We start from the raw sequence: 22,295 nt of genomic DNA on the forward strand, positions 1-22,295 counted from the left end.
AGATGCAGTTACTGGAAAACTATCATCATTTTATTTAAAGTGAGGATCATGTGTTTACCTCTGGCACGGCAGTACTCATGGTAGATGTGAAACAATATCTGCAGTAGAGTTCTATTTGAAACTCCTGTGTGATAAGATGGCCTTTTTTTGGCATTGTTAATACAATAGTGTCATAGATGCAGCACAGAAACAGGCCCTTTTGGCCCAACTCATCTATGCTGACGAAGTTGCCTACCTGAACTAGTTCCATATGATTGTGTTTGGCCTAAATCCCTTAAAACCTTTCTTATCCATGTACCTGTCTAAATGCCTTTTTAAACATTGTAATTGTTCCCACCTTTTGCACTTCCTCTGGCAGATCATTCCACATACCCACCACCCTCTGTGGAAAGAGTAGCCCCTCACATCCCCTTTTAAATTTTTTCCCTCTTACCTTAAACTAGACCCTCTAGTTTTAGACTCCCTTACACTGGGGTGGGGAGGGGGGGGGGGGGGGTGGGTGGTGGTTGGTGGAGGAGAGAGATGGTGACCATTCACCCTATCTGTGCCACTCATGATTTTATACACCTTTTGTAAGGTCACCCCTCAGGCACCTATGCTCCAAGAGAAAAAAGCCCCATCCTGACAGTCTCTCTTTATAACTCAAACTCTTTGTAAATTGCTTCTGGACTTCTAGGTGCCTGATTTGGGACCTCCTGTTGCCAATAGTGTCTTAAGAGCTATTATTAGAATAAAGGATTTGCCTGGTTTGAAAAGTGATGTAATTTCTTGATTCCAAACACTACTCAAAGTTCCTTTCTCAATTTATACATAATTGAAGTCATTCTTTTTGAGAATGGGAGAAGGGAAAATGATGGGTTTCTCTCATCTTTCATCCATTATGTCACTTATCACTCCTATTTGCATCAAAAGTTGAAGCATCATTAGCTTGCTTTTTATATTGTAATGGGCAGGGAGAACTTCACTTGCAAAGCTTTTTTTTCTTGTATTGTATGTACAGTATTGTCCCTTGTAAAGTGGAAATGGAACAAGTTCTTGCAATGGTGAGCGTAGTTGGTAGAACTTGGCTCTACTATATTTTTAGGCTTTGTTGCATTGGTGCTGGTCTTGAATCCAATGGTCTTCAATTAATGAGGTAACAAAAAGTAGCATTTCAGTCTCTACACAATGCCTTAAAACTAGACATCATTTGCCGCCTTCGGTATGAGATTTGTCTGCATGTCATGTGCTCCAGGTCCAGTCTCCTTGGGACTATTGCTTTTGTTTAATCTTTGCATATCACACTACTTTGGGTTCTCACGATAATGCCCCCTCCACCTTCTAGGGTATTGTTTGCTTTAAGTAGTACATCCATTTATTCAATTAATGAGCTTAATGTTTCTCACATTTGGTCATATGCCTAAACTCCCCATTTAGCCAGTTGGGGTAGCCATGTTGTCCAAGAGCTGTTCAACAGTGATACAACTAAATATGCTGCTTGAGATAATCCAGTGATGGGTTGATGTTGCTCTCCTTTCCCACTGAGTCTTTCTACAACATGCATGCTTGTCAATACCAAAAGCGGCAAACAAGGTTCCATGTCAGAGGAAACGCTGTAAAAATTCACTGAACTCACTTATCAAGTGAAATCAGTCATGTCTTTGATCCAAACAAAATAAAGCCTTAATATTTGTAATATTTTCACAAGGCATTACAGCACAATATATTTCCAAAGAAGTGGTTCATCGCAAGCAGAACACTTAAACTATGACACAAAACAGTACAGGAATTACCACGTGAAAGGAATGCACTGCACTTTCTCTGTAGCAGCAACTCTTCATTCTGCATTCCGTTGTTGTTTTCCCTTGTACTACCTCAATGCACTGTTGGAAAGAAATGATCTGTATAGATGGCATGCAAAGTAGTTTTTCACTGTACCTCAGTACATGTGACAATAGTTAACCAATTTGCCAATTTAAAATATTCAGCAGGTCTGGTGGTATCTGTTGGGAGAGGTGGGGGGGGGGGTGGTGGTGTGGAGGGAGAAACAGTTAACATGACCCTTCATCAGAAAATGTCTGATTAGAACTGTTCTGAGGAAGGATTAAGCAGAAAGACTTCTCTCTCAGCAGATGCTGCTTGACCTGAGTATTTTTTGGCACTTTGTTTTTATTTCTAATTTGCAATATATGTAGTTAGTTCAATTTTAAATCTGTTACAGTAAAACTCTGATGATCTGGCCCTCTCAAGACCTTGATGCTGCACTGGCAGATTTTCCAGACCATTAGAATTACCTCTATTAATACACCAACACACTTCTTTACTTTTAGACATTGCATGGTGGTATAATACATTTTTCAGTGAGCCAGGTGAGTTTAAAAGGAGCGCGGGGAAGTGAAATGGGGGACCAGGAGCTAGATGCCAAACAATTGGGATTTCCAAACAATAGGATAATGCATTATTAGAGTTTACTGTGCATATAGTCTTGGACTGTGTCCGACATAGTTACATTTGTTACAAAGTGGGCACACCACATGATTCTTTTGTTCATTAGGATCACAGTACAAGCTTGTATAGATACGCAAGAACACCGTGTACGTATTTAAAGATGCACTACAACTTGAGTTGCATTGCCAAGCTGTACAATAAAATTGCTATACAATTGTTGGACTTTGCTTTCAGACTTTGGAACTAGTACTTATTTTTTTACAGCAAAATTCAACTCCTTTTTATTTCAGGAGCCAACTTGCAAATGAAGTATGGATATTAACACTTTGTTAGACTACAGCTTTTAATTCCATGTGAAAGCAAATTAAAAGCAAACTATACCAGAGGTTGATTATTGTCTATAGACGAGTAATCTGTCCATTGAAACTATGTTCAAAGTGATTTTTATTTTTGTTTTCTCTCTATATGTGACATTTATAATAGGTAATTTGCTTCTTATTCTGTTCCTCAATCTCCAGAAATTGTGTGTGTGAGAGAGAGTTAGAAATGGAAGAATGACTTCATCTGTTAGCAACGCAGTTACACAAAAGAATTTATTTATATTCTTTTTGGGAGGGTGCTTGTTCAGATTAGATTTGGGGCGGCAGCACGTTACCACATCCAGTTGATGGCTTCCAACGCAGGAAATGATTTGTGATTCACATCAGGGAATTCTGCACTTTTGGATCATGTACTCTATCAGTGAAAAGTATCTAATTGTCTTCTGTGCCACTCGCTGCCAATAATCAAACCCTCTGCTGTTTATTTGTCAGTGGAATAAATGACTTGCCAGCAGGGATTTAACTTTACATAATCCACTGAAGTGGATTATATTCATGCATTGTAGTGCTATGAAGCTTATATAACAATAAATAACAGCTCATTGTTCACTCAGAGCTTTGAATTGACATATTGGTGCACTCTGCTGCTCCCACCACACTTCTATGGAATCACTGGACCCACAATTAACTATTGATACCATCTTAAATGAGAAATAAACTGGGTTGAGGGGGGAGAGAAAGTGAAAGGAGTGTTCATCTTCAACATAAATGCAACTCTCTTTGCCTCACTGTTCCTTGTCTTTCATTGATTTGTAACCTGGAGTTTGAGTTGTGTTGAAAGGATTTTTTTGTTGGGTGGTGGGGGGAGAGACTGTGGTTCTAATGTCACTGGCAAGAACAGTTTTATTGCTATCCCTACTTGCCATTGAGAAGGTGATGGTGAACCACAACAGCTGCAATCATTCTTGTAAAGGTATTCCCACAATAAGTAGGGAGCTTCAGGATTGAGACCCTGTGAAATGAATGAAGTGAAAATGGTGTGTAAATTGAAGAGGATTGTGCAGGTGTGGCTCATGCTGCCCATGAGGTTATGGTTTTGGGTTGTGTTGCTGGAGTACAGGTAGTACACACTGTGACAGGTGACAGGTTGTAGAGGGATTGAATGTTGAGGGTGATGGGTGTGGTTCCAGTCAAGTGTCCTTGGTGATGTTCAGTATCTTGAGTGTTGCACTCATTCACACAAGTGCCTTGTGGATACCCAGTTCTGAGTCTACACCTTTTGTCACGTTGAAGTTGCACAGATCACAATAGAAGGGCTTCTGCATGTAATGACAGGGTATTGTCTCCATATGGAATGTGTCCTGCATCTGCAAGAAGTAGTTTGCTGAGGAGAAGGTCATAGGTATTCACCTCTTGTATTGGTTCACTCACCAACCTGCCACTGACCCATCCTGACAGCCAGTGGTGGTGCTTCTAAGCCATTCTTTGTGATGGACATGGAGTCCCACATCCATCATACATATCATACATTTTCCAGCAAGCCAGGAGCAGTGCTGATATAACTTTTCTTGGGTGAAACATGCCCTTTTCCATGGGGGGGGGGGGGGGGGGGGGGAGGGGGGAGTTTACTGCACTATAATGTGATAATGAAAAACAGACTTCAAATAGAATGGACTTTACTGAGTCCAATTGTACAGCAGAGCAGATGAATGATAGACTTGGGTGGGGAGGGGGCATTGATGGGAATGTGGGGAGAATTTGAACATGGAATTACTAGAGGATTAGTGTAAATGGGTGACTGAAGGTGGTGTGGACTGAATGATGTGTTTCCATGCTGCACATCTCTGTCACAATATGTGCTTCTGCTTGGCAAAATCACAGTTTGTGCTTTTGATTTCTGATACAAACTGGTCAATGAAATAGGATAGCTTTTTCTTAAAATAATTGTCAGGAAGACTGGCTATGTACATAGAATGTTAGTTGTGATTCTTATTCCTCCTAGTCATAGAATTGTACAGCATGGAAACAGGTACTTCGGCCCAACTAGTCCATGCTGTCTCATTCAAGCTAGTCCCATTTGCCAGCGTTTGGCCCATAATGGTTTGAGTGGAATATAAGATTCGCATTATATTTAGTTTAAAAGGGAAATGAGGAAAATGCATTGAGGGAAATTTAAGCCAAGTATTCCTCAACATCTTTATTAATTCTGTCCTTATTTGGTTTTAAATTGGAGTACCTCCATTAGCTAGAGTGTTTAGTTAGCTTGGATGTTATCACAGCAATTGGCATTATAACTGGAAGCATGATAACATAGTGAGAAAAATTGTCGGGAAATGCATTTTGAAATAATTGCATTCATCTAACGTCTGCAGTGTTTGCTGGGAATTTACAAATCAGTGTTCAGAGTTTCCTCTCCCAAAGCTGTCATCCTCTTTTCTTACCCCTACTCCTTGACAAACTCCAAGGAAACAAAAGTGAGCTAAATCTCCTAGTCTAAATTCTCTTTAGTTGAGCCCTGGGTGCCCCTTCCCACTGTGCTGACAGACCACAAAACCCTGCTCTAAGCAAGGTAACCAATTGAAATGAAGCTCCAGGATTTGCAAGTTTTCAAACACTTCTGTTATGTGGGAAACAGTAGCTTGGATTGTTCTTCCTTGCAGCAGAGAAGGTTAAGAGGAAATTAAATTGAGGTGCTCAGAATCATGAAGGGCTTTGTTAAACTATCTAAATTTCCTTAACCAAAGATCTGCAGTTTAAGTTACTTGGTAAGTAGAGGGTGCTTGGGTAACTTTTTCTTTTCACTTTGTGCAGTGGGATTAGATGTGCTGCCTGGCAGGCTGATGGAAGGGATGAATTTGTTCGACTAAGGGGTATGAGTAGGAGCCGTGTGATTAATTGGATAGATTTCAAACGGATGTTGCAGCTATGATGTGTCAACTAATCTCCTTTTATCAGTTTCTGTGATTTTCTGACCACCGTGGTAGTGTTAAATCTCTAGTCCAATTTTTGTTGCAAAAAGAAAGAAAAATGCATAAGGCATTTATCAGTACTACTGAGTGGCAGTTTTTCAAAAACAAATGAGCACTTACGGATGTCAGTCCTCAAACTCAAATTAAAAAAGATATAAAGAATAGAATTTGACATTTAGTCACATATGGTAAATATATCTAGCAACACATTCTCTAAGTAGTGCCATGGGAGACCTGTGCATACACTCAAACATTTTACAGATTTGATTGGCTTTTCTCACTGAAGGATCATTTGAATTTGGCTGAGAAGAATTATTCAGTCCCCAGGTTTCTGTTAGCATGTGTTGTCTGCCAACAATATTTCTGCAGTGGTGAAAAGACTATTGTACCATTTTAGGAACTCTGCTCTCAAGGCCATTTAGTTACGGTCCTCATGATTGACAGTGGAAAATGACATTGCAGTCAAACCGGTATCTAAAACGAGCCTAGTTCATGTTGTTGTCAGTGCTGTTCTCAGCCTGGTAGTCTATTTCCTTTTGATAAATTGCCAAAATGGGAAACTACTTCATAATTGAAGAAGGGAGCACCATCCTGCATTGCAAGTCCCAATGATTGAGTCCTTTGCTCCATACCCCATGACTTGATTTAGGAAGTACAATAATGCAATAAACATGCGGGGATTTGAAGCTTGGAAATGCAGTCTATGATCCGTGCACCAAACTTTTTTTCTTTTGTGAGTGAAACCTAGTTATTTTTGGCTTTAAGTAATGCGGAAAATATTCATCCAACTATTCAGAGTTGGTCAGAAAACTATTTTTTTCAAAGAGTGAGTCTTAGTGCAGAAAAACAAAGCCAAATTGTTTGCAGCTGTGTTTAGATATGCCAAAATAAGTCTTGGGTCTATCTTCCAGAGTAGATTGAACTTTTTGAGTAATGTTTATTGAGATGAAGTTGTGGGGTATAATAATACAGATTTTAAATTTTCTGGTCAATGTTTTTGTGTTTCTGAAGTATAGGAAGGTGGAGCATATTGCATTCCTGGGTGGCCAAGACTTTTGCTTGGGACTTTTCCTGCAAGGAAGTGATCTTAATAGGAAAATCTGAAAATCTGCAGATTTTAGTCTATCTGAGCAATTGCAAGTTCTTGCAATTTTTGGGTCATCAGAGGAATGCATCATGAAACTATTTTGCCACTGGTTAAGAATTGTTCTCTTTTCACTTTCATATAAATAGCTACTTTTTGTTTTAACACTTTCTATTATGGTGAACCAATGAATCAGCAGAAGTTGCACTGAAGCCTCTAATTTTATTTTCCTACGCCTAATTATTAATTGCATATGTTTAGTTTCATTACAGGTTCCTACAAGTCATTACCTATGACTGCTTGAATTAATGAAAAATGGTTATATACTATTTAGGACAGTTTTAAATTGGAACAGGTTTTAAAACTGAGTGAATTTTAATGACATTTTAAAATGCAACCTAAATTCTAAGCAATTTGTCTTGTTTGTTTTTCTCCTAAATGTATACCTTTTTTAATTTTAGGTGGTTTCTTAAATTTCTTTTAAAATGAAAAATGATGTCAACAGAAGAATCGAAATTGTTTTAAGTCATTTAAGAAATTGAGATCTTAAAACTACTTAGAAACCTTGAATATATGTTGTCTATTTAAATGTGGAAACATTTTTGTTCCTTGCAGAGGCAAATTTGCAGTCGTTAAGAAGTGCACTGAAAAGGCAACGGGAAAGGAGTATGCTGCCAAATTTATGAGAAAAAGAAGGAAGGGTCAAGACTGCCGAATGGAAATTATTCATGAGATTGCAGTATTAGAATTGGCTAAATCCAATCCTTGGGTCATCAACCTGTATGAGGTATATGAGACGGCATCAGAAATGATCTTGGTTTTGGAATAGTAAGTATATCTTTTAATTCTTTCCCCTGTTAACTCTTCTTTTCAATCTTGGGGTGTGTGAAGGATACACTGGGCAAATTGCTGGATAAGGGCACCATTGGAGTAATGAGTTCATTAAAATTGCTAAGCCTTTGTGAGAACTATATAAAAACATATTTTGTAAGTGATTCTTTACATGGGTTATTCAGAATCTTTTTCACAAAACATATTTGTACTTTTTAAACTGATAAGTGCTATTAGTGGGCAATGAAATATTCTGCCACTTTTATCATCTTGTTTTGACGTCCAAATACTTAACCTGTGGACAGAGTAGACAAGTAAAAAGCAAATTCCATTGTTCATTAACATAATGTCTTTTGCGTTCGGTTGTATTTTATCCACTTCCAGCTCCTGCCAATCCTTGTTCCAAATAATCTGTTATTCTGTGAGCTGTGTTAGTCCTGGAATCGATGCAACAAAAGGGTCACCGAAAACAGAATCTCTTGGAGTACGATGTGTCACTTGGTACTCTTGTTATGGTGGACAAAGTGACACACCGATCCCATTTCAGTAAAAGAAGTAGAGAAGCACCCTTCATGCTATTATGCAAGTTAGTTTTCCTGGCTCTCTCTGCCACCAGTGTGATAAGGTTATCAGCACAGTGTAATATTGGGTTGCGCCCTTTAGATAAACTTTGTAATTATCAGCTGTTGGCTTTTTGGTATCTCTGCCCCTGCCCTTGAAAGCAAGGAACATAAAAGATTACTTTCAACTTCAATGCAAGCAAAGATGGAGGGAGAACAGATGGACACCTTAATGGTTCAGCAGTTCACACTGCTGCATTGCAATTCCAGGGACCCAGGTTTAATCCTGACCTCTGGTACTATTTGTGTGGAAATTGGAGGTTCTCCCTGTAAACACGTGCGTTTCCTATAGCTGCTTTGGTTCCCTCCCACATGCCAAAGCTATGCTGATAGTTTAATTGGCCATTGTAAAGAATGTTGGTAAGTATCAAAGGGGAGTTGATAGGCATGTGATAGCAAGTAAGTTGCAGCAATAAAATGAATTGAGCAGTGGGGCAAATGGGACTGTTGGGATTGCTCTGCTGAGAACCAGCATGGGCACAATGAACTAAATTTTTCTTCCTCCTCTGTTGTAATAAGTAAGTGCATACTAACTAGCTGGAATGTTTATTTTTTCTGAAGTATCCTTTCTAGGGACAGAGGAAAAAGAAAACCTTTACATTTTTTTTTCTCTTTATATGCTTAACCTTCAGGTAAATGTTTGCCAAAATTAGAAACAACCCTGCTTCATCTTTGCACAGTAAAACTTTTTTATTTCAAAAACAGACTTTATTTATGATTTGAAAAAGTATATACAAAGGAAGAAACAGTGCAAAACAACCTTAACATTCACGTTACATTCAGTAATGTAAACTTTAAAGAAAAAACACAGGAGCGAGGAACAGGCCACGCCTTCTCCAAGTACAGCAGCCCTGAGAGCATATTCACCAAGTTCTTCCTAGTTATTGACAGAGAACACCATTTCTACAAACCCAGTTTTTTTTAAACTTCCCAATCCGCTCCAGCCAATTCTTATTGCACACCTCAGCCCTTCTGAACCAGATCCCCAGCACCTTCAGGTAGTTGGGCCTGTCTGTGAAGGGGACATTGGATCAGCAGGGAAAGTTACCAAAGAACATGGTCTCACTCTTCCTGTGGTTGACTCTGGCCCCCGATACCAACTCGAACTGGTCACAGATGCTGATGAGTCTGCGAACTGACTGTGGATCCGAGCAGAAGACGGCAGCATCATCCATGTACAGGGAGGTTTTGACTTGTGTGCCTCCACTGCCTAGTAACGTAACCTCTCTTATGCACTCGTCCTTCCTGATGGATTTGGCAAAGTGTTCTATGCAGCACACAAACCAGACAGGAGAGTGGACAACCTTGCCTGACTCCAGACTTGATTGGTATTGGTTTATTATTGTCACTTGTACTGAGGTACAGTAAAAAAAACTTGTCTTGCATACCGATCATACAGGTCAATTCATTACACACTGCAGTTACATTGAGTTAGTACAGAGTGCATTGAGGTAGTACAGGTAAAAACAATACAGAGTAAAGTGTCGAAGCTATCTGTCTCCCACCCATTGATTTGGATCGCATTATAGATATGTGTAGAGCAGTTGGATCTAATTTCTGATTCCTTCCCAAAAACCATTTTGGAGAGCACGTCCACTGTGTATGGGTGTGATATCCTGCTGAAGACCTTCTCCTGGTCCAAGCTGAGTAGGCAGGCACCCACCTCTCTGGTATCCTCTGATATCTGGTATGGGGCAGGCACAGTAGTGTAGCAGTTAGCACAGCACTTTACAGCGCCAGCGACCTGGGTTCAAATCCAGCCACTGTCTGTAAGGAGTTTGTATGTTCTCCTCGTGTCTGCGTCAGTTTCCTCCCGCATTCCAAAGATGTACGGGTTAGGAAGTTGTGGGCATGCTCTGTTGGCACCGGAAGCATGATGACACTTGCGGGCTGCCCTCCAGAACACTATGCAAAAAGATGTATTTCACTGTGTTTCGATGTACATGTGACTAATAAAGATATCTTATCCCTGAGCAGTGCAAGGCTGTCAGAGATTTTCCTGCCAGGTACAGCACAGGTTTGGTCTAGGTGGATCACCTGTCCCAGAGCAGACTTGATCTGGTTGGCGATGGCCTTGGACAGGATCTTATAATCCACATTCAACAGTGAAATGGGTCTCCAATTTCTGGTGCTCTCGCTCTCGCTCTCCTACTTGTTGATGAGGGTGATAATGCCCTTCCTCGTGGACTCTGACATGTTGCTAGCCAGAAGCATGGCGTTATACATTTCCAGCAGGTCCAGGTCCAGGCCCAGGCCCATCTCATCCCATCCCACAGAGCTGAGTACAACCCTGCCAGTAAACCGTTACTTCTGGGAATTTTATTCGTGCCAAGGGAACGGATGGAGCCTGTCAACTCTGCCAGAGATGGTGGCTGATCCAGACTCTCGTTTACTGTTGTCTAGCACCTCCATGATAGAGGACAGGAAATTTTGGGAGGTTGTCCAGTAAAACTGCAATAATCTGCTATCCAATTGTTTCAAAATCCCAATGATTAGGTATCTGGCTCACTAGTGTCCCTGTTCCCGCACCCCCTTTAAACTAATGAGGTTCACTGGAAAACTTATGATATCACTGTATAACATCTTCTAAAAACAAAAGTGAGTTGGGATACTAATGGGTGTAACATCCAATATGTGGAAAATCTGTTGGTCTGAAACCACCAAAATACTGATTAAGAATTTTTTTGCTGTTTTCTCAAAATAGAACAGAGAAATAAATACTTAATCCCGTACTTGCTCACATTGGTAAGGTATGCTAATAAAGTTCTTTTATGCCTAATTACTTTTGAAATGATGTCATCATTTATGCAGGAAAGTGCAATTGTCAATTTGTGCTCGTATCCTGTAGAAAATTGAGTAACTAAATTACTTTTGTTGGTGGTTGTTAATATTAGCAAGAACACTGAGAGCCAATGCTTTGAAAAGGACTCCTGCACTCACATAGGACTTTAACATCCAAAAGGCTGCATCCTTGGCAGTGTATCATTGCCTCTGTCTATACTTGATTGAAGTGTCACCCAACTTCACAATTGAATCTGCAAACTACTGGCTGAGAGAAAAGTTTCATCAGTTGATCCACGCTGACACTAGAAAATACTACATGTTTGACAGTCTAATTAACAAAAACTCACTTATGGATGTCTTTTATGTTAACAAGGCCATATAAAAGCATGTGATGTTATCTGATACAACTATCTATGCTTATTGGGAATTATTCCCACTTGGAATTGAGATGAGAGTTCTGTCAAAACCACATAGGCATGCTGGATTAGTGACCTGTGTGTGATTGACATAGTGGATAGGGAAACAGTGGCACAGATATTATAGTCCTGTGGGACAAGCTGCATCCAGTTTTGAAAAATTACTATTCATCAATCTAATATTCAGATTTTAACTTTCCCGTGTATCTGTTTTCTATTAAAATTTCACAATCATTAATTTAAGTTCCCCCTTTATAAATAAAAATTAGTTGCATGCCTAGTAATTCCTGATTGGTAGCACTAATGGAATATATACTGTATCCAGTCATTAATGAATTCCACAAAACATTATTATTATTATTGGCTTGTAAACTACATTTTAAAAAAAATGTATGGGAGAACTTGCATAAAGTTAGATTTCTATAAGACAGGTTATTTATAACCCAGGGAGCCACTGTATAGTTTTACTAAAATTAATTTCCTTCAGTTGCTCATTCTCACCTGCTCCTTCACTTGTTCTGCAACACTTTTTCTTGAACAATCTCCCTCATGACTATCCAGGGCCCAAAATACCCCTTCCAGGTGAAGCAAAGATTTGCTTGCACCTCCTCCAAACTTGTCTACTGCATTCGATGCACCTGATGTTGCCTCCTCTATGTTGTTGAAACCGAGCACAGACGAGGCGACTGAATACCTATGCTCATTCTGCAAGAGACTGGATAGGCTGGGTTTGTTTTCTTTGTAATGGAGAAGGCTGAGGGGGAGATCTGAGCGAAAATTATGAAGGGCCCAGATAAGGTAGATGGTGAGAAATTTTTCCACTTAGCAGAGCTCCCTATAACCAAAGGGTAAAGGATTTAGAGGGGATTTGAAGAAGAGTTTTCAGAGGGTGGTTGAAATCTGGAACACACTTCCCGAGGGAGCAATGGAAGTGGGTGCTTTCAAGACATTTACGTATTTAAATGAACACTTGTATCACCATAGCATAGAAGACCAGTGTACCGTGGGCTGCCGAATGGCATTAGTATAGTGGACCTGTCTCTGTGCTGTATGACTCTGTGATTTTAAAGTCCCCCATTCCCTCCCCTCCGTGCTATTACCTCTGTTAGGTACACTTCTATTTTCCTGATTTGTACCATATTACAATAACTACATTGCCCCCTTATTAATAACTCCCACTTGTTTTCTGCACTTTGCATTTTCTTAACTCCACTCCAATTGATTTTTAATTCTACATTATGATCTGCCTAGCAAAGGCCATTTCTCACTATTGTACTGATATTATTCTTTTAATAATGCTGCTCCACCTCCTTTTTCCTTTTTGTCTGTCCTTCCTAAATGACAAATACCCTCGAACATTCATCTCCCATCTTTAGTCACCTGAAGTGACTGTTCCATAATAGCATCTAGATCTTGCACAATTATTTCTACTTGTGCATTAATTCATCTACATTGTTGCTAGTGTGTGTGGGTATAGAATCTGTAGTTTTGTCCTTTTTAACATGTTTCCTTTGATCCCATTTGCCACATACCTTGCCTTTTTTTTACACTACTTACACAACTTCTTTTACACAACTTTTTTGTTTCTCTCTTTTTCTCCTCTCTCTCCTACTCATTTTCCCTGGTTCCCATCCCTTTGTAAATCTAGTTTAAACAACCCCCACCCCTCCCAGGAGGATACTAATCCCACCTGCTGAGGTATAAACTGTCTGAATTGTATATGCCCCACCTGTCTCAGAAATGCATTAATCTAAAGCCCCTACTCCTGCAGCATCTCTCCAGCCACTAATTCATTTGCTCTTTCCTTTCTATAGTAGTGAGCACATGGCACTGGAAGTAATCCTGAGGTCCTGCTTTTTGATCTCCTTTCCCGGTTCCCTAAGATCTGTGCATAGGACTTCATCTCTTTTTTTTCTACCTTTCTCATTGGTATTGATAGGAACTACAACTTCTGGTTGTTCACCCATTGCCAGCTGTTTAAAGAGAACTCTGGCTCTGACACGAGGAGGACAAGGTCCCATTCTGGAGTTGAGTCCTGTGGCCACAGAAATGCCTTCCTTGCCCTCTATGAAATCCCTATCACTGTTTTCGCTGTCACTCTTCATCCTCTCCTGCAGTGCACCTGGATGCAAGTAGCTAATTGAATCTGATTATTTTTTTGAAAAGCTAGACCTACTGTGAAACTGCTTGATTTTTGGGGAAAAACCTATCAGGTTCACTAATGCCCTTCACGAAGAAAATCGACCAACCTTGGCTGGTCTGCCCTTTGTGTCCACCCTTCCCCCCCCCCCCCCAGTCTGGTTGACTCTTACTGCTGTCTAAAGTGGTCCAAATGCCTCAGTGTGGGGACAAATAACGGCTGGATAATAAATGCCATCTTTGCAAGTGATTACTGCATCCCACAAAGGAATAAAAGAAGAATCCTGCTTCACGTTAAATTTTGTGAAAATAACAACATTGTGTAAAGTTGTATTTGCATAACACATTTGGAGTCTTGGGTTTGTGCTTCCAATTAGGTATTTGAGCCAGATGGCACCTTTTAATTATTCATTCATGTGTTGCAAATGGCAAAATGGTGAAGCAAGACCTATAGGTTTGTATATAAATCTGAACAGAAGTGAATTGTAGAAATACCCAGCCAATACAAATTGAACAAGCAGATGTTGACAGGAGTTGCTAGTGTATTTGGCCATATGTTAGCAAGCTTCCCTTTGTTGCAGTTGACACCACAAGTACACATGAACCATGGATGTAGTTTTGTTGTTTGGTTATGGTATTGACACAATAAAAAAGATGTGGTTATTGAAGTTCTCCCATATATTGTCTGAAATATTTTTGACAAGGTATGCAGCATGGAAAGAAGTGGCAGAGAATGGGGGAAGAAGGATTGTTCTGATCATATAATATTTTAAGAAAGGACCTTTGTTCAGAATGACAGAAAGTTGAAACTTGAGTGGAGATGAGAACTGAGGAGTCATGGAAAACAATGGTGGGATAATTCTGGGCACCTAACAGCAGCCTTCCCTTTGGACGGAGTGTAAATGAAGAAATAATGGGTGCTTGTTAAAGGTAATGCCATAATCCTGTTCAAGTATAACTTTATGGACTGAGCAAATCAATTAGCAGAAGTCTTCAGGATGAGTTCATGCAATCCATCAGAGTTGGTTTCCTAATCCAAGTAGTGCAAGCTATTTTGGCTCTGGCCATGTGCAAAGTAACAGGATTAATTAATCTCAGTTTCTTTTGAGGTACGGTGTTCATAATGCTAAATACTGCAGATGCTGGAAATCTGAAACAAAACTGCAGGAGGGAGAGAGATTTAATGTTTCAGGTCATTGACCATTCATTAGATGAAAGATCATTGACCTGAAGTGTACTAAGTGCTTTTCTTTCATTGATTTCTTAAACTGAACAATAATAATAAAATAAAATCTGTATGGGTTAAGCAGCAACTTCATTTAGGGAGCTTATTTGGAACTGGAAACTTTTGTTCTACTAGTAGAATGTGTAACAAAATGTGCAAAATAGTCCACCATAATTTGAAGCTCATTTTTATTACACTACATGCATTCGGTTACCCAATCATTTGTATTCGGAAACATAATATTTGAATGATGAGCATAATTTTCATACAGCATGCAAACAAAAATAAAAATTTTGAAGCTAGATTGTGCGTAGAAAACATTTAAGAATATTTATGCAAACCATTACTAATACATTGGACAGCAATTAATTGGGAAAATGAGTCATGACTTTTGACCAATTGTTTGCTGTTTAAAGCTCCACTTATTTGAAAGTGTTTTAATCAAATTGTGGTTGCAGATTTACTTCTATTGTCTTGTGTATGCTCAGTGATATGATTGAAAGAACTCTTCAGTTTATTACCTCATCTCAATGGAAATTAAATTGATAAATGCTGAAAGGTTTCATTGTTTGAGGGCAGTGGCAGGGCTTGATTTCTTTGGTGTCTCACATATGTTATAACAGCAACAGTACAACTTATTTTGTTTGAAGGGAAGTTGGGCAAGAAATTAATTCCATTCCATATTAAATGGAGACTGCAGCTAAAACAGTGCATAAGCATATGTTTGTATTCTTTTGACAATTGAAGAAGCCCTGTTTAAAGCTTTCCTGCAGATGAATAAAAGCGTAAATCTTGTCCTCCCATCAACAGACTGTTGTAGATTAACTGGAGGGTAATACCACCAATGCTATCTCTGCAAAATCTTCCATATTTACTGGAAGGACAAGCAAATCAACATCGGCATCCTCTCCCAGGGCAGCATCTCCTGTATTGAGATCCTATTTACTTGCAGTCTGTGATCTTGGGTAGATCATGTCATTTGCCTGCCTGACACCAGCACTCCAAGAACGGGCACTCTGTTCTGAGCTCTCTTGTAGGAGATTACCAGGTGGACAGAGAAAAAGGATTCAAGGATGTACTCAAGCTTCCTTGACGAAGTATAAAATTCTCACTAAGTCTGGGGAACCTCTGGCTCATGATTGCTCAAAGTGGAGAAGGAGCATTTGTGGTGGTATTGAGAACCTCGGACATGTGTTGGGAGCACACGGACGCCCTGTGTGGTGGCGGAAGGAGTACACTGCTTCACGAACTAGTCATCTGTCTGACTTGGTAGCCGCCACCTGCCCTATCTGTGCAAGAGTTTGCAGTTCCCACATTGGCTTCAATAGTTAACTTAGAACCCACAAAACTGCACTGGAAGCAAGTTGCTCTCTATGCTGAGGGACTGGCTATGAAGAAATGTAATGTGTAGAATTATTATTATCTTTGTAGTGAATAATGCAGATTTTGTATTCACAGGACCCTATATATTATAACAAAGTATGGAAAATATTTCTAGTTTAAGCCACTGAGTGTACTTGACTAGTGATAGATTTTATAGAGGAATTAGACAGCACAGCCATGTACTTTTAATGCCTGTTTGGAGATCAAAAGTAGCAATACATCTGGCACATAAACTTGGCCTCATTGCTCACTGGTTTCCTGCTGTGAATTCATTTATGTCATTGTGCTTTCAGTTGCACGTGACGGTCCTTGTTCATGGCCTGAAGCAGCTTTGAGTAAAGAGGACCCTTCAGTTACCAGGGGCTCACTATTTAGTTAGGGCAGGATGCTATTCATAGCAAACTTTCACTTGAGTGCAAATTGTTTTCATAAGGGGAAGTTGGATTTTATTTTTCCACAGTGGATTTGTGAGGGCAACTTTTGTATAATGAGTTCATTTCTTGATCCATGCCAAAATGAGCAAACCTTCTTTGTTTTGGAATCTGTATAGATTATTCTAAAAGTCTGGACAATGAAACTCTTAGAAGTAAATCTCAATAGGTTTGTCTATCCTTTCTTGCTATGGATTATGTTTCACATTTAAGTGGTCTGTAAATTTGATGAAGGCAAATACAGATCCATGATGGCAAAATGAAGTCTGAATCAGTAAAAATGTGCAACTTTAATATTTATCCACTACATTAAGACTATAGTCGTTTTAGAACTGAATTGATGCACCATTTTCCACAACACCTGCTTAATTGGCCCTTCCGAAGTGGTATTTTTAAAATCAGTTTTTGTCTCCTGAACTGTGTGACTGCAAAGTGGGTCATTGGTTAATACCTTGTTCAGTGATTATGGGAGTATCCTCAGCTGGACTGAACGACTTGAATTTAAAGATGCCACTCAGCTGATCGGATGCTTTATTTTCTAATCCTGAGGTCTATTGCTCTTGTTTAGATTGTCATCCACCATCTTATTTTAAAATGACTTGGTTCTACTTGACACTTAGTCCTATTCCTCAGTGTCTGAGCAATCATGCATGACTACACCAGTATCTTCATATAATTTACTTCAGTTGTATGTTGACAGGAGGAGAGTTGATCATAAAGGACGGAATCCAATGTGCATGAGAGAAGAATAGCAGAAGTTCAAATGAAACTAAAGTGTGAGAATGGTGACCTTTGGGATTTTCTTTTGTCTTTTTTGTTTTAGACCTTGAATACACTATGCATACCCCTGACTTCAAATTATCAGGATTTCCTTATTGGGGGTGGGGGGCGCGGGGGAGAAATAACACTGTAGCTGAGACCATGACTTGTGTTGCACTTATTTAGTAACTTGTCCATGATGCTTTCTTCTGTGTTTGCTATTTTCTGGTCTTGTTTAACAGGGGTCTATAAATTTTGATTTTGCTCAGTTCGTTTGGTTACTGTGAAAGCAAAGTTCCAGATGCTGGAAGTCTGAACTGAAAAACACTGGGGATACTTAGCAGGTTGGGCTGCAACTGTGGAGAGGGAAATGAAGCTAACGTTGCAGGTGGTTATTCAGGATTTTGTTTTCATTCATTTAACTATTGGATACTTGCTAAGTGTGACTGCAGGTAATTCTGGTTTTAAGACATTTGAATTTGTCAGGAAAGCCCACAAGCCATAATTCTTAAAATGTGTTTTGCTTAAATGCTTCCCACTATTCGCTCAGCTATTAAGGCAAAAGCTGCTCTTGACATCAAGGTGTTATCTGACTGTGTGTGGCACCAATCCTTGTTTGAGCTAATATGTGGCAGGTAATATTATTAGTGTCAGGAAGTTCACAGTGGAAGGCCACTTAAGGGAAAAATAATAATTGAACTCAAAGAGATGATAATGGCAGGAGGTATATCTGATGCAAGAAGATTATGGTGGTCATGAGAAACAAGTCTCTTTAGCCTTGGGATATCACAACAAAACTTGTCATGAAAGTGAGGCAAGAGTATTCAGAGCCAAGCCAAGTAACTGGGGTTGAGGTTTAGAACAATTGTAATTCAGTTAATTAGTAAAACATATTTTTAGGGCCAAAAGTTCCTTGTCTAACCCTATTCATCTGGTTCATCACTGATCTTCCCTCCATCAAAACTCAATCATGGATGCTGATATTATTGTATAACTTGTATTTTAAAATGCCTCCAATAGTGAACTTCCTACAGAAGTATTTGAAAAGCATCCTTGTTTGAGCTAACATGTGGCAGGTAATATTGCATCAGTGTCAGGAAGTTCACAGTGGGAGGCCACTTAAGGGATTTGCTTTGGAAACTGTCAAGGCAATCTCTTGATGCTTGCACAACAATATTTTATCAAGTATCACAACGTCCATATCTTGTTAAAACAGCAACCTTTTCTCTAGGAGCATTACTGTTGAGTGAAAAACTTCCTGTAGGAATGCACCTCAATCTATAACATGGGATTCAGTGGTTGGGGGGTGGGGGAGAAGAGGGGGATTGTTATGGAAAATTGTGATACAGGTGGTTTTCTGGGAACTCAACCTCTCTGTAATGCAGGGGTACACTGTAATAATCCACCTTTTGATTCCTTTTACTGGAGTGCATGACCTTGTACTTCCTCACACTAAACTCCATTTGCCAGGTTTTCCCCAATCACTCAATCTAAATATGTCCCATCACAATGTCCTCATCGTAATGTGCTATTCTGCCTATATTTGTATCCTGGATTGAACCAATCCCTGGGGTAGTCTGCTAGTTGCATTTCTCCAGCTTGAAATGGACCCATTTATTCCAACTTTTTTAATGAGACAGCCAGTTTACAAACTATACTAACACACATCTTTCCACCCACCCCCGTACCTTGGGCTCTTAAATTATCCACCAGTCTCTTATGTGGCACCTTGTCAAATGCCTTTTGGAAATCTCAATAGACTACATCAACGGGTTCCCCTCTATCAACTCTCCCTGTCACATCCATAAAGAATTCAAGCAAATATATCAAATATAATATGTTTTTCATGAAACCATGTCGATTAGGTGTGATTATGTTTAGCTTTCCAAAATTCTGACAACATCTTGCCGACAATAGATGTTAAACTAATTAGCTTAGAGTAGAGCATGTTTTGTCTTCCTCTTTTTGAACTAGGAAGTTGCATTGCTTATTTTCCAATCTTCCGGTACCCTCCCTGAATTTAGCAAGTTTTGAAAAATCTCTACCAATGGCTATGTCTCATATGAGAACATTGTTGCTTCCCATTTCTCCTTTAGGTGATTTAAAATCCCATCTTGGATATGTATCATCATTCCTTCTTAATTGGAATCTTGAAGTTTCCCACTTAACTCTATTGTGGGAACATTGGTACCAGAGTAGCAAAAAGGAGAAGGTATAGTAGCAATACCTCAAACTAGAAATGGTCAATAAGTGCAGTCACACCAGCTTGTTTAATGGGGTTCTCCAATCTAATCTTGAGCAAGGGATGTTCCAAGATGTCAAGAGTGTAGTTGCATCCTATCAATGTGCTGTTGTAATCCACAGCAACCTTTGACACTATCCACAACACCACCAACATTTGTGTCATCGGCAAACTTACTAACCCACCCTTCCACATCTTCATCCAAGTCATTTATAAAAATCACAGATTGGGGTCCCAGACAGATCCCTGCAGAACACCACTGGTCACTGACCTTCAGGCAGAATACGCTCCATCTACCACCACCCTCTGTCTTCTCTGGGCGAGCCAATTCTGAATCCACACAGCCAGGTTTCCCTGGATCCCATGCTTCCTGACTTTCTGAATGAGCCTTCCATGAGGAACCTTATCAAATGCCTTACTAAAATCCATGTACACCATATCCACTGCTCTACCTTCATCAATGTGCTTCCTCAAAGAATTCATTCAGGCTTGTGAGGCACAACCTGCACCTCACAAAGCCATGCTGACTGTCCCTAATCAGCCTATGCTTCTCCAAATGCCCATAACTCCTGTCTCTAAGAATCTCCTTCAGTAATTCGCCCACCACTGAAGTAAGACTCACTAGTCTGTAATTCCCAGGGTTATCCCTACTCCCTTAAACAAAGGAACAACATTTGCCACCCTCCAATCGTCTGGCACTACTCCTGTGGCCAGTGAGGATGCAAAGATCATTGCCAAAGGCGCAGCAATCTCTTCCCTCGCTTCCTGTAATAACCTTGGATACTGTACATCCTGTCCGGCCCCAGTGACTATCCTAATGTTTTTCAAAAGTTCCAGCACATCCTCTTTCGTCACGTCAACATGCCCTAATGTATCAGCCTGCTGTACGCCATCCTCACAAACGTCAAGGTCTCTTTCACTGGTGAATACCAAAGCAAAGTATCCATCAAGGACCTCCCCTACCTCTTCCAACTCCAGGCACACGTTTTCCCCTTTATCTCTGATTGGTCCTACCCTCACTCTAGTCATCCTCCTATTCTTCACATACGTGTAGAATGCCTTGGGGTTTTCCTTAATCCTACTCACCAAGGCCTTCTCATGCCCCCTTCTAGCTCTCCTAAGTCCATTCTTCAGCTCCCTCCTGGCTACCTTGTAACTTTCCAGAGCCCTGTCTGATCCATGCTTTCTAAACCTCAGGAAAGCTTCTTTCTTCCTCTTGACCAGATATTCTACATCTCTTGTCGACCACTGTTCCTTCACTCTACCATCCTTAACCTGCCTCAATGGGACGAACCTATCCAGAAGTGCTCCCTAAGCAACCTCCACATTTCCATTGTGCACTTCCCCAAGAACATCTGTTCCCAATTTACTTTCCATGGGATGCACCAAAGGGAGGTAGATTCACATTTAATTTGCGGAACCGCAGGCACGGTAGTGTAGCGGTTAGCGTAATGCTTTACATCGCCAGCGACCCGGGTTCAAATCCAGCCACTGTTTGTAAGGAGTTTGTATGTTCTCCCCATGTCTCCGTGGGTTTCCTCCGGGTGCTCCGGTTTCCTCCCACATTCCAAAGATGTACAGGTTAGGAAGTTGTGGGCATGCTATGTTGGTGCCAGAAGTGTGGCGACACTTGTGGGCTTCCCCCAGAACACCACGCAAAAGATGCATTTCACTGTGTTTCGATGTACACGTCACTAATAAAGATATCTTAATCTTTCATGAGTAAATAGATAGTCAATGCAGCAAACTCCTTGAGATGATAGTGAAAGCTGGTCTTGATCCAGATAGAAATTAAGAATATCATTTTAGGATATAGTAGAGTAACTTGGATATTATGTGGTAGCTGTAACATGCTTGGAGAGAGGCAAGTTGAAAATTACTCCACAAAGGAAGCTGTTTGGCTTAAACACCCATATCATATAGGCTTCAATTTTAAATGTTATAATGAGATCAGTAAACCCTAATTCCCACTTCCAATTCACCTCCACTGAAATTCAGAGAGATCTAGGAGTTCTTGTGCATGAATCAAAAAAAGTAGCAAGTAGGTGCAGCAAGTAATTAGAAAGGCAAATTGCATTTTGGCCTTTTGTGCAAGAGACTTGGAGTTTAGTAATAGGAAAGTATTGTTACAATTGTACAAGGTAATGTTGAGCCACAGTTTTGATCCCCTTATTTAAGAGAAGATATATTTGCATCGGAGGCAGTCCAAAAGGGAGACACTCGGCTAATTTCTGTGATGAGAGGACTGTTGTGAGTTGCTTGTATTTAAAAAAAAAAGCATAGATTTGTATTCTTTGGAGTTTAGAAGAATAGGGGTGATCTTGAAGTGCATCATAGGGTAGATGTTGAGATGTTTTCAGTAGTGGAAGAATCTTGAATGAGGGGACATAATTACAAGATTAAGGGTTGGTCATTTAAGACTGAGGTGTGTCAGAATTTCTTGCAGAGGTTGGTGAATCTCAGGAATTTTCACCAAAGGGTTGTAGAGGCCAGATCAATGAAGGGTTTTAAAAAGGAAGTAGATACATTTTTAAAAGATTGGGAAATTGAGAGCAATGAGAACTGGCACCGAAGAAGAGCTGAATCCTGGGACAGATTGGCCATAATCATACTTCATGGTAGGCAGGCTTGACGGGCCCAGTGGCCTACTCCTGCTTCTATTATG

At 40.0% G+C, this 22,295-nt stretch overlaps 1 protein-coding gene across 1 annotated transcript in view; it reads left to right on the top strand.

Moving 5' to 3' along the window:
* The window catches only part of stk17a (serine/threonine kinase 17a), an 80,361-nt gene that overhangs the window by 30,298 nt on the left and 27,768 nt on the right, over positions 1–22,295 (top strand). The window contains exon 2 of the mRNA XM_052016073.1: positions 7,416–7,628. Within this exon, the coding sequence (XP_051872033.1) occupies positions 7,416–7,628 (213 nt within the window). The remainder of the gene's footprint in view (positions 1–7,415; positions 7,629–22,295) is intronic.

Source organism: Pristis pectinata, chromosome 5 (assembly GCF_009764475.1).
Source record: "Pristis pectinata isolate sPriPec2 chromosome 5, sPriPec2.1.pri, whole genome shotgun sequence".
Classification (NCBI taxonomy): Eukaryota; Metazoa; Chordata; class Chondrichthyes; order Rhinopristiformes; family Pristidae; genus Pristis; species Pristis pectinata.